This window comes from Haplochromis burtoni, unplaced genomic scaffold (assembly GCF_018398535.1).
Source record: "Haplochromis burtoni strain Fernald_Lab_line unplaced genomic scaffold, NCSU_Asbu1 Contig_282, whole genome shotgun sequence".
NCBI lineage: Eukaryota > Metazoa > Chordata > Actinopteri > Cichliformes > Cichlidae > Haplochromis > Haplochromis burtoni.
This window is the reverse complement of record NW_024582643.1, coordinates 278,759-292,464: the sequence shown is the minus strand read 5'-3', so window position 1 is coordinate 292,464 and position 13,706 is coordinate 278,759. Positions and strand designations below refer to the sequence as shown.

Here is a 13,706-nt window from a genome sequence, read left to right as displayed (position 1 = left end):
TTTCCCCTGGACTTCCTTTTATTCCTTGAAACTGTGTTTGAGGATGTTTTCACGCTGCTCTGTTTAACCTGTCTGTGCTTTTTTCACATCTCTTTACTTTGTCATTCGGACTAAATATAGACAGATGCCTTTGTTTTTATTAGTATTAAGCTTTTACTCTGTCGTTGGTCATAAGAAATCCTGCACATGTTGTTTCTTTTCTTTAATTTTCTAAGACTAAAAAAATATTAGTGTCAATATTTTTTTGTTAAGGAGGTTTCATGTTTTTCTGTTTCTGTACTGAAAGCTGTGGATGGATCCAGAGACAGGATGCTGGACAGGTCCAGATAGGCAGCGTGAGGAGAGAGAGCGTTGGAACAGGGACTTCCCTGAGCCTCCATCATCTGCAGGGAGGGAAAAACACTCACACACACACTGCCTCCCACACACACACACGCACACTCTGCTGAGAGCTAGCAAGGGGCTTTAAACAGCTTCACACATAACCGAGACAAAGGGACTGTAACCTGCCACAATGGAAGAAAACATGGATGAATCGCAAAGCCAGAAAGGTAGGAAAGGACGAGCCATCGATTCCTTTTTATCTTCCGTCACTCGTTCCTTTATGCCATTGTTCTGTTCATCCTTCCCTCCCTGTATCATGGGATTCCTTTGTGTGTTGTGGGCAGAGAGAAGGAGGACGGCATACACGTCCTGGAGGGAAAAAAGGGGAAAAGAAGCTTAGACTTTAGGCTGTATATTTAATTTACAACTTTTCTCAGCACGGTTCACATTCCCCGTTTTCCCCATCAGTCATCTCGGCAGAAATGGAAAGAGGCTGTGGATTGTAATGGAGCCTCCTCAGGAGGCTGTCTGCTCCGGATAAAAACACGGGATCGTACACGAGCCGTGTGCGTCCATGAACGGGAGCTTAAATACGCAGATTGTTTGGGCTGAGGGTGCATGGAAACGACAGACACCGGAGGCTTGGTGTTGTTTTGGAGGCTGGACGGACAGATGGACGGACAGATGGATGGATGCATGGATGGATGGATGGATGAATGGATGGAGGTGGGAGTGGCTGGGGGAGGAAAAGGGGAAGAAGAGGGTGATAGAAGGAGGGTGCGTGGGGCAAAACCTTGGAATAAAGACTAAAAATCAGAGGGAGGAGGGATAAGTGGGGCAGTGATTGATGCCTCCATTGGGATTTTCTTTGTTAGCCCTCATTGTTGATGCTTCACGCTTGTCTGAACGCCTTTTCCTCTCCACTCTCCCTCGCTCTCTGCCCCCCCCCCCCTTTTTTCTGTCTGTGTCGCTCCCTTTCCCTCCATTTTCTTCATATCTCTCCATCTCTGGCCCTTACCCCTCTTTCCTTCACCCGTTCAGCCTTGGTGTATTCCAGGCTGGATTTTTTCCATCTTTCTGTCTGTATCTTGTTTTCCCGTCTACCTGTTTCTGTCTCTCTCTCTAGAAGAGGATATTTTGGCTGATCTCCCACTCGCCACCATCTCACTCTCTCGGTTGACTCCCTCTCGCTCCTTCATTCCCGTTTTTCTTCCGCCGTCCATTTTTCAAATTCTATTTCTGATCTGAATCTTTCCACATGCGTCCATCCCTCTGACCGCCTCGGGGTGGTTTGCAGAGAGTGTTATTTTGCATTTTCCCCCCAAATGATTCTTGTTGTTGTTGATGTTGGCAGTAAAAATGGGCGTGTCCATTTTCTTCATCACACCTTCAGAGCCAAATGAGACATCTACTGCTGCTTGCAGAGATTCACAAATGCAACCAATAAAGGAGGCGGTTTTGATTAAAAGAAAATAGAAATATTTATATACAAGGCCAAATGAATGTTTATTCTCGCTGTATCTATGGAAACACCATCCTGACATCGTCTTCTGTTGTGTGATAGGCGCATTTGTGTGTTTTTTCTGGAAGCAACCTGTTTTGGCCAATCAGAGATGCGGGTGGTGTTCAAGCAAACATGATTTTTCATTCCTGCCACTTCTCTTTTTTTAAAGCCTCACCCCCTCTCCTTCTGTCCATTCTCTAACTAGTTCCCATCCTACATCCGTGTCACACTCCATCTTCATCCCTGTCTTTAGTTCAGCCATTACAGGCCTCATCTCTTCCCCTGCACCACACAAAACACAGGTGTGAGATGAAACGAGGCAGCACAGGTGAGAGACACAGAGCGGCTGTATAAGTACGACGGAGAGTTGTTTTCAAAGGAATCGATTTACTTTTACATCAATGGTGTTTCAATAAAGGTTCAAATGGATTTGATTGCAGATATGTGGCTGAAGGGTGCATTAAATATAATCTCCAATAATTCTACCGTAGTTCACTTTTAACAGGACCAAAAACTGTCATATATGTTAATGTGAAATGGAGTCATGTCACACGAGTGGAATAAAAAGTCTTTACAGTGAAGGTTCTGAAATTTGTGACTTTGCCAACGTTAGTGTTTGCAGGGATGGTGTTTAGTTAAAATTCCGGTTCTCCGTCATCCAGAGACGGATTTAATATTTCATATCAGAACAAAAGTCTCACAGATCCGAAGGTGCGTTTGGATTCAGCATTTTGTTTGATTTCATTCCTGTTCTCATCATAGACTGTATCCAAACACTCGACTCTCATTCAGACATGAAAAGGTGGCCTTTGTAATAAACTTGTAATCTTTCCGACGACCAGCAGGGGGCGACTCCTCTGGCTGCAGAAACAGTCTTTATTGCGTAGAAGTCTTACTTATTGAAGGAAAGCTCATCATGACCACAGACTCCTCAGGTTGTACTTGTAAATCGTCTGTGCTTGTCCATCAGCTGTTAGCACGAACGTGCTGCTTTCAGGCTCAAAGGAAACTATTAAGCTTGACAATAATAACTCAGTGTAGTAAAAACCAATCTTTAAACAGCTGCTCCAACTCCTTTCTCTTTCTGGGGTTTATATTAATGGGCATTTGTCTACGAAATCCCTTCATCATCTTATATAAGCACTTCCTGCTGTGGTAACCGACCCCAGATTCTCCACAGAGTTAATTAAAGTTTCATGTATTCTAACCTGAAAGTCTGAAAGCGTAGCAGCAACACTCTGAAAGGTTTTGATCATTTTCCCTTCCTGCTGAGGACCGATTTTAGAGACTTGCAGGTTTAATTGAAAATCTCTGGTTCATTAAACACGTCTCAGGCTGTTTGTTTGCTCACGTGCACCTCTGGGAGCAGCTGGATAGCTCAGGTCATTTAGAGCTCTACTGCATGCCTCAGTCCTTTATTTGGCTCGGTTAAAACGGTGACTGCTCATGTTACAATAGTAATAGTACAATAGTTTGGAGAAGTGGCCGACGATTGTGTGACATGAAGTCGTCTGGGTAGAAGACTTTTTCGAGCTGATAATGATGCACCTGGAAGGACCTGTGAGCAGTTAATGGTAGCTGCACGGCACAAACGCGTCCGGAGGTCCAGTTCAGGCAGACGGCTAGCAGCTACAGCCGCCTGTGTCACCACCCACCTGTCAGTCAACTAAGCCGTGCCTCTAATTGTGCATGCAGTCATGCAGGCAGTAAATATGTTTATTTCTTAATGCTGCAGCCTCTAGTGGATGTTAGAGGAACTGCAGGCTTTGGTGCGCCTGTGTTTGCTTAGTTTTTCTGTCCTGTAAGCCGACGTTTGATGGAACGCTGCCGACACCGTCCAGAGGTTCTCACAAAAACTCAAAAGCAGTCACGCTCAGTGAGCATGGCAGATCAATGGCAGAAATACGTATTAATCATGCTTTCACATTTATGGCACCTCGACTTAGTGTCATATTTTTGCATCATCCGTTTGTTTGTGTAATACAACTCTGACAATGTTGTAAACAGGGGGATGTCGCTGTGTCTTCACAATGACACTTGAACAGTCTCCGTCATCGATCAGCTGAGCTCGTTCTTTGACACACATCCAGTCCCAGCTGAGGTTAGGTGCAGATCCCTGTGTCCTCAGTAGGTGTGAGTGCAGGTTGTACACGTGATGCTTTCACGTCAACATTTTAAGTATCTCTCTAAGAAAACAGAAAATCAGAGTTATTAACTGAGACGGGAAGAGAAGGAGGAGCGATCATTTGTGGTTACTTGGTGCCAGACATCATATCCTCACATGACAAACACACCAAAACAAAACCCCGCTGCGGTCTGTGAGCTGCTGCCGTTTCATCTCTTCCTGTTTGATCCGTTCCTCCTTCACGTTCTCGGGTTTGAGCTTCAGTCGGTCTCCGCTGATATGAAAGGAGCACCGAGGGTCTTTCTCAGGAAACACCAGCTTCATTTTAAAAGGCAACGTGTCTCTACAAATTAGCATGAGCATTTTATTAGCATTAAGGAACATAATTACAAATAATTTCTGTCTGGGGAAGCAGGGCGGACCGAGGCTTGTTCTCACGCTGCTGCGGTCCAGAGGACATCGTATAAATCGTTTTGAGGTTTTGTAGATCTCAGTGAGAAAGCTGAGAGCGGACTTTGTGTATTTGCCTCATATCCATTTCATTATCACGGCCACTAATAGAAAGGTACTTCATGGAGAGTGCAGTGAGTCAATACAAACTGACTTACAGGCCCAGAGAGGGGAGGGTGAGATGCTGGAGCCATAAAGCAGCCGAGGAGGATGGCATACGGGATGTTTCTGCTTTATCTCTCTCTGTCTGTGGAGGTAATTTCATTACTGTCCATTGACACATGAAATGAAAAGCAGCTCTGCTCTGCTGCCTGTGAGCGTTTCAGCCTCACACACTGTGTGCAGCTGGCTGGACGACCTCAGAGGAAGGAGGTTAACCCCGGCCCTCGCCGTAACACCTGCGGCTCGGTGTGTCCGGTCACCTCTCGGATCCGGATACGAGCAGCTTCTGGGCCGAATGCCAGGAAAGTTTTTTGTAGCATCACAACCCCAATTTTCTACTTTTACATGAGGAACATGAAAATGAGCAGATTGTTATGACTGCGTTGGAGAGACGTGCGTTAGTGCTGGGTCCAGTCTTGGAGGCCCTGCTGTACATTTGATGAATTAAAAGGCGCTCAAAGCGTCGTTAAATGCATAAAAGTAAAACTCCAACCTTTCTGTGAGCAGCTCCACGTAGCAGCCATTGTGTGAGTCGCTCAGTTTATGAGGTGTGTCTGCCATCTTGAAAATATGATGGGACTAAGTGCTGCTGGCCGTGTGGTGTGAAAAGAAAAACCTTAAAAACCTCAGCAGCCTTCTCGCTGGTCTGAGCCGCTTCATGCAGGAACTACTTTTTCTCTGCGTCGTCTTCCTGCACAGTGATACGTTTGGTTGGAAAGTGGAGCCGTCACAAAACTGTCCCTATTTTTTTGGCACCACAGGCAGAGATCCCTCACTGTTATCTTAGCTTGAACTGTCCCCTGAATGCTGTGAGCCTTCCTTGAGATTTGAAATTTTCCGAGCTCCTCATCCTCCCAGCGGGATGAAGCTCGTTACTTCTAAAGAACCCTCCGAGATCTGTTTGTCTAAATGCTGGTGGCAGCAGTTTCGTGTAAGTGGGATATGGACACAATGTTTCACATTTACACTGCAGTTTCGTCTTCGGCGCTTCGCCGTCCACACCAACGCCCTCCTGTGGTTTGGTGGTGTTTGGCGACGTGTAAATGTTTTTGTGTTTTCTGTGTTGTCGTGTCGAGCATCACGTTTCCAGCTGCAATTCAGAAAATCCTCCTGTATCACTGTAAAGTCAGCGAGCGCTGGCAGCGCTTCCACTTTTCACCGTTTCGTGGAGCGGCTCCAGCCTCGGCTTGTGCATGACATCACCACCACAGTCTGCGTGTGTGCAGCTCCTCGGGAGGAGGGAGGGGTTCACATTCTGCATCTACACATCGACACGAGCAGAAACGATGCCTCCACAGCATCGGCGTCTTGTTTATCTGTGGCATTATCGTGCAGTTAGTCCAAAAGCTTTGTGTTTTTCTGATTTTCTGTTTGTGGGTGGAACCGGGGGGGTGGAAGAGCTGGTGCAGATATCTCATTAGTGTGGGGCGCTCAGCTTCCGGTGCAGGTCTAAAAATGGCGTTTCAGAGGCTTGTCTCGTGGCAAGAGTGGCGCTCTGAATGTTGTTTCTGTGTGAGCATGAAAGTCTGCACAGAGCTGCAGAGATATCAAACCCCAGCATGTTCAGCCGGTTGGTGTTCGGATCCTAGATGTGTGCGCAGCTGATCGAGGGTCGTGTCTGCAGAGCAGCTGCAGATAATTCCAGTCCATAGCCTTCTTCCTGATTCATTTCCCAGTCTATCCAGTCCAATGTGTGCTTTTCTTGGATGAATGTAGTCTAGTCTGAATGCAAGAGACCAGCACGAACGTGTTCAGAGCAGCTTTCCCCGTGAAGCGTTACACGTTCACTGAACTCTCAGCGCTCCTCTTTAACTGAAGGCAAATATGATGATTGCACCGAATTCGCCTTCGTAATATTTCATAATTTCTGTCTGGCTGTCTGAGAGTCATCCATCACTGAAACTGATTGGTCTCACTGGGTCTCCCCCCTCATCTTCTCCCTGTTATTGCTGGCCTGATTTATTGGTCTCCATCAGCGTGTGGTTCTGTGGCATTCCTGCAAACACAGACGCTATTTAACATCTGCAGGGAAACAAAAGGCAAAGTGGTGCATTTATGAAAGTGTTTTATGTAGAAGAACAAAATGTGAAAGCCCGCCGATCGTGCATCTGTTTCAAGGTTTTAGGGGTTGCTGGCAAGATGCTAAACGAGGTGTTAAACTTGACAAAATCTCACAGAGTTTCAGTCGAAGGAACCACGTTAACCTCCAGCGTGGCCTGTGTGAGGATATCTGCAGCACCAAAGGCTGATGGATAAAACTTTAGATTCTTAAGGTACGAGCTGCTGGCCCCTGCTGTCCCTTTCCTCCAGTTTGTCACAGAGTAGGTCACTGATCATCTGGTCGCCGCCCTCACAACACTAACTAAAGCTTAGTGCTGCCCCTACGTGCACGCAGACAAATAAACCAGGAAGGTGCCTTCATGCTGGCTTTTTGACTTGCTCCGCTGTGATGCGATTTCACAGACACGTGGATAAATCTAACGAGTCAGCGCTTCTCCTCCGATCCCCCGATTATCCCACAGGTAGGCGTAGCTGCCTATGTCCGGCTAACGAAGGCCAGATAATCTCCCGTTACTGCGTCGTTAATGATGAGACGGCTGGTAAAACGGCTCTCCCCAAACTCTGTGAGCACAGCTGCTTGTGAGCCGCTGTCATCGGTGATAAAGTTAGAGAGCCTGCCTCTATCACACAGCTGTGAACGGTTGTCACGGTGATGGGGAGGCAGGGAGGGAGGGGTTTGTGGATCAACAGAGAATTTGATTGGCAGATTGGAAAATCTTTTCAGGAGGCGGTGTGTGCGTGTGTGTGTGTGTGTGTGTGTCACTAAGAAGATATCCATGTATATGAAAATTTAGTTGTTGTGAATCAAAGACAAAAAACACCTTAAACGTTTAAAAGAGAAAAGCTTCGCATGTAGACGACGGCGGTGCGTGCACATGCATACGGCTATATTTATCTGGGTTACCCTCCACTGGGCTGCACGGCCGCTCAGTCTTAATGGTGTCGCTGGGCTGGGCTTGTCATTTCCATTAGAACCCAGTCCTGACTCCTGAGTGCATCTTCAGGCCACTCTGTGTTTGTGTGTCTGTGTGAGAGCTCAGTGACCCTCTCCTACAGTACACACACACACATAAACACACACACACAGCAGTGGTGTTTGTTGGTCTGTTAGACAATCAGGCAAAACAGCACAAAATACAGCCTAATGAGCACCAAGACCCAATGTGAAAGAATGTGTGTGTGTGTGTGTGTGTGTGTGTGTGTGTGTGTGTGTGTGTGTGTGTACATGTTTAGACATCGTTATGAGAACAGAAAGTTGGCATGCTGCTATAATTGTGGAGACCAACAGTCATTTATGGGAACCAAAATCCCGGTTCCCAAAAATTTGGAGACATTTTTGAAACTCAAAATGTGGTTTTAGTGTCAGGGTTACAGTTAGGTTTATGTCAATTAGATGTGCACCTCCGTGTATACATCTCACCTCAGGATCCACCATCCTGAGGTCTTTAATTGTCATGTGTGAAGTTATTTTGGGAGCATGGCCACAACTCGTTCAGAAACATTTTAAAAAGGGAAGAAAACTTTAAATTTCTGACACACGAGAGCTGATGATAGATGACCTGGGGTGGGATGAAGTGGGTGTAGCTCAGGAGGTGGAGTCAGATCATCTACTGATCTGGAGGTTGGTGGTTTGATCCCTGGCTCCTCCAGTCTGCATGCCAAGTATCCTTGAGCAAGATACTAACCCCAAGTTTTGCACGGAGTATGAATGTTAGCTAGGAAGCACTAAAAGACTTAGAAGAAAGTGCTTGTGTGATTGGGTGAATGTGGCACGTTGTGTATAGCGCTACATAAGAATCCATTTACCATAACCCTGAAGCTAATGCATCTCAATAGAAAGCATGACACACCTCCTCGGGTCACCTTTGCAATGCAGGTAATGCAGCTTTAATATTGTACGGTAGACCCCACAATAATCCAATATTATTATTGGCACCATAATGTTTGTCTCTTTTCTACAAATACTGCTTATTAGAGATTAAACATGAATGTGTTGATGCACGCTCAATCATCCAGGTAAGGAAGTCCCAAAAAGTGGATTCTGTTCATCTGGATGTAATGCTGCATCCAGATGAACAGAATCCACTTTTTGGGATTAAACCAGAATATATCAGAAAGAAAATAATAAAATCACACATTTAAGAACATGGAAGCAGCAAATGCTTTTGGTTTTTGCTTTTATAAAATGAATGAAACTAATTTCATTGAACTAATAATCAGGGAAACACTGTAACAACGCAGTTAAAATGCATTCGTAGTTTGATTAATATTTAGTTATCTTCAAGAATATTACATAACACATACTTGGCCCCAATTTAGTCTTTTTAGGGTCTTACGTTCAAATGAGCCTCGGGTTAACTCTGAGTGCTGCTATATAAACAAAATTGAACTGAACAGAGCTGAAATTGGCCAGGGAAACACTGAACATGGAAATAACCTCATTTATTACAAACAGAACTACAAAAAAATTAATGAAGAATAATTAAAAATTAGTTCTGGTCATTTAATTTATGTACGTTCATGCTTTTCTGCAAATGTAAGTTCACATAGTAACAAGATGGTGATATTAATGTTAATAAGGCCATCCATCCATCTTCTTCTGTTTATCCGGGGCTGGATCGCGGGGGCAGCAGCCTAAGCAAAGAAGGCCAGGCCAGCCGACAGACATAATCCCTCCAGCGTGTTCTGGGTCTGCCCCGGGGCCTCCTCCTGGTGGGGAATACCCACAACACCTCACCCGGGAGGCACCCAGGAGGCATCCTTGTCAGATGCCTGAACCACCTCAACTGGCTCCTTTCGATGTGGAGGAGCGGTGGCTCTACTCTGAGCCCCTCCCGGATGGCTGAACTTCTCACCCTATCTCTTAGAAAGAGGCCAGCCACCCTTTGTAGAAACTTGATTCTGCCCCTTTTATCCACGATCTTGTTCTTTTTGTCACTACGAAGAGCTCGTGACATCAGGTGAGGCCTGACTGGTAAATCAACAATCAACTACGCTGTTGTTCTCAGCTCTCTCTTCACCACGATGGACTGGTACAGTCTCCACATCACTGCAGCCACAGCAATAATCCGTCTGTCGATCTGTGAACAAGACCCCGAGATAGTCAAAGGAGCTTGCAAAGAAAAGCGTCTGGACTTCTTTAAGTTGCTTGAAGACGTTTCACCTCTCATCCGAGAAGCTTCTTCAGTTCTAAGGTCAAATGGTGGAGAGTCCCAGATATAAACCTAGTGGGAGTTTCCCCCCACAGAGGGACAAAAGGACCCCCTGATGATCCTCTAATCGCCTGAGCCAAGGTGTGAAACTGGGTGTGGGTCCCAATCAGCCAGAGTTTCGGGTGAGTTCATTGTGAAACCTGGCCCCACCTTATCATGCGAATTCCTGAGATCAGATGGCCCAGGATGTGAGTGGGCGTTAAGGCGTCTGGGAAGGGATCTCAAAACTGGATTATAGATGGCAGAGAGTTGGTGTCGTAAACCCCCGCCTCTGTTCAAAGATGGTCGCTCACAGTGGACATAGATGCTTCTTTCACTCCTCTTTCAAACCATCTGTCCTCTCTGTCCAAAATGTGAACATTGGCATCCTCGAAAGAGTGACCTTTATCCTTTAAGATGCAGATGGACTGCTGAGTCTTGTCCTGTGGAGGTGGCTCTTCTGTGTTGTGCCATGCGCTTGTGAAGTGGCTGTTTGGTCTCTCCATGTAGAGGTCTGGCATTCCTCGCTGCACTGTACAGCATACACCACATTGTTAAGTCTGTGTTTTGGCGTTTTGTCTTTCGGGTGAACCAGTTTTGTCTGAGCGTGTTGCTGGGTCTGAAATGCACCCGAGGATGCAGCGAGGAATGCTCAGACCTCTACATGGAGAGACCAAACAGCCACTTCACAAGCGCATGGCACAACACAGAAGAGCCACCTCCACAGGACAAGACTCAGCAGTCCATCTGCATCTAAAGGTAAAGGTCACTCTTTCGAGGATGCCAATGTTCACATTTTGGACAGAGAGGACAGATGGTTTGAAAGAGGAGTGAAAGAAGCATCTATGTCCACTGTGAGCGACCATCTTTGAACAGAGGCGGGGGTTTACGACACCAACTCTCTGCCATCTATAATCCAGTTTTGAGATCCCTTCCCAGACGCCTTAACGCCCACTCACATCCTGGGCCATCTGACTCTCAGGAATTCGCATGATAAGGTGGGGCCAGGTTTCACAATGAACTCACCCGAAACTCTGGCTGATTGGGACCCACACCCAGTTTCACACCTTGGCTCAGGCGATTAGAGGATCATCAGGGGGTCCTTTTGTCCCTCTGTGGGGGGAAACTCCCACTAGGTTTATATCTGGGACTCTCCACCATTTGACCTTAGAACTGAAGAAGCTTCTCGGATGAGAGGTGAAACGTCTTCAAGCAACTTAAAGAAGTCCAGACGCTTTTCTTTCCAAGCTCCTTTGACTACGATGACCTGGATGACTGAGAACCTTCACAGACAATAGGGAGAGAAGGAAACACTAAGCATTCAGGAGGGTGCGTAACCATAACACTGAACTATGTTCCTGTTCGGCTCTTCCATGAAGATGTTACATTTTTAATTTTCGTTCTTTCTTCCCACCACTTCACACTCGGCTGGGAACGTTCTCCAGTGTGAGCTGGGGCCGTCACCTGATGAAGCCAACAGAACCACATCATCTGTGATAAGCAGAGATGAGATTCTGAGACCACTAAAGTGGAAGCCATCATCCACCACACAGAACCCCTGGTGGAGTTCAACACTTAATGCTTACTGCTGGCATTGCAGCCCAAGCTCTTACAATAGTTATACAGCCCCCCCCCCGACACTCAGAGGGACATGGTCAAATGCCTTGTCAAAGTCAATAAAACACAAGTAGACTGGTTGGGCAAACTCCCACACACCCTGAAATATCCTCAAGACAGTAGAGTTGGTCCAGTGTTCCACGACCAGGACCAAAACCTCATTGTTCCTCCTGCATCCGAGGTTCGACTAACGGATGAACTTTCCTTTCCAGCACCCTGGCATAGACTTTCCCAGGGAGGCTGAGTGTGACACCCCATCCAATCCAGAACTACCACCCCACATCTCCAAACGATGTTGCAGAAGCGCATCAAACAAGACAGCCCTATAGTATCCATAGCCTTTAGGAACTCACGGCAAACCTTATCCACTCAGGGGCCCTGCCACCAAGGAGATGTTTAACTGCCTCAGTGACCTCACCCCTAGAGGTAGGTGAGCCATCTCCCCCATCCCCAGATTCTGATTCCTGTACGGATGCCATGCCAGTGGGATTATCTTCAGCTGAAAACAGTAGCACCCCACCACCACTGCACACTGTGCGGGTAGAGCACCACTTTCCCCTCCTGAGTTGTCTGATGGTTTACCAGAAATGCTTTGAGGCAGACCAAAACTCTTATTCCATGTCCTCATGGTCACCTGATCAAACGTACACACACATTGTGTTCATTATGGTGGAAGTCCAATAACAGACCACAGCTCGGGTTCAGATGAGGCAGGTTGTTCCTTCCAACCGTGCCCCTCCAGGTCTTACTGTGGTCGCCAAAGTAAGCAATGAAGTCTCCCGGTAAGACGATAGTGTCACCAGATGAAGCATCCACAGGGACAACACTCCGTGATCCCATGAAGGCTCGGTACTCTGAACTATCATTCAGCGTCCAGATGAATGTCAGGACCTGTTCCCCGACCCAAAGGCAAAGGGAAGGAATGCTCTTGTCCACCAGGAAACACCCCAGTATACAGGCAGACAGTGGAGGAGATACAGCACCCAGATACCCACCTGCCGCCACTCACGGAGGGCAACTCCACACTGGGACAGAGTCCAGCCCCTCTCCAAGAGACTGGTTCCAGAGCCCAAGCAGTTCTTTGAGGTGGGCCCGACTGTATCTAGTTGGTATCTCTCAGCCTCATGCTCATAGATAGAAATCTAACTTTAAACTGCCACAAAACCACTAAAGCAGCAACATAACCAGAACCTACACTCAGTACATCCCTACAAGTTTGGCAAATCCAGTGCAAGTTCTTCAATAGGTTTACAGGGAAATATGTTGTACAGTAAAAGATTTATTCAGTCACACGGTCACAGTTTACGGTCCAAATATCAATTCAATAAAGAGTCAGATCTGATTGTTTTGTTTCTATCGTGAACATGTTAGAGGTACAGTGTGTGTTTGTCCCGCAGGATTATGAGGCTGATGATCAGCACTGATCTGCAGTGGAACAGCAAATGGATTCCTGCGATCATCTAAAAAAATAAGCTCCTCCTAAACAAAGAAAACACACACAGAGAGATGCAGCACACAGTCTGTCCCGGTTTTTACCAGGTCACTGGGTCTTTCCTGCATTTAAAGCCCAAATATGGAAATATGACGGGATTATAACATGGCTCAAATTCAGGACACACACTCAGCCTCACACACACAGATATGTGCTGATAATGAAAACACTCAGACAGCAACATACTGCAGAAACAGCTTCACAGCACATTTATATTATCAAGCTGTGTGTGTGTGTGTGTGTGTGTGTGTGTGTGTGTGTGTGTGTGTGTGTGTGTGTGTGTGTGTGTGTGTGTGTGTGTGCGTGTGTGCGTGCACGCGCAGCTCCATCTGCCTCACAGCTCAAACATGCATGAATGTGTGTGTGAGACTCAGAGCCACGAGCCGACTCAGCTGCACGGGGACGTTTTGTTAAATGGAGTCAGCGCAGCAAAATGGTACCTTCCTGCTGGCAGAGTCCGCCATGTTTGTTCCTTCGTTGGCGGCTCACGTTGTTGCAGAGAAACATGCAAAATCTGCAGTGAACATCAACGTTTTCCTCAAAACGATGTGATGAAAAACATGCTGTGTGTGTGTGTGTGTGTGTGTGTGTGAGAGAGACAGTATGCATTAGTGAGACTGTAGCCCTCACAGTGCTGCGCTGTTGCCATGACAACGCTACAGGCAAAGTGGGTCAGCAGGCTCCTGCCACACCCCAGTTGGCATGGCAACAAGGGTGGTCAATTAAACCTGAGCAGCATGATGACTCACACACACACACACACACACACACACACACACA

General features: G+C 46.7%; 1 protein-coding gene across 1 annotated transcript in view; it reads left to right on the top strand.

Annotated features, from left to right (window-relative positions):
* The first annotated feature begins 321 nt into the window (after positions 1–321).
* Positions 322–13,706, top strand: part of LOC102288615 (neuronal membrane glycoprotein M6-a) — a 25,838-nt gene continuing 12,453 nt past the window's right edge. Inside the window, exon 1 of the mRNA XM_005940471.3 lies at positions 322–551. Within this exon, the coding sequence (XP_005940533.1) occupies positions 515–551 (37 nt within the window). The 5' untranslated portion in view covers positions 322–514. The remainder of the gene's footprint in view (positions 552–13,706) is intronic.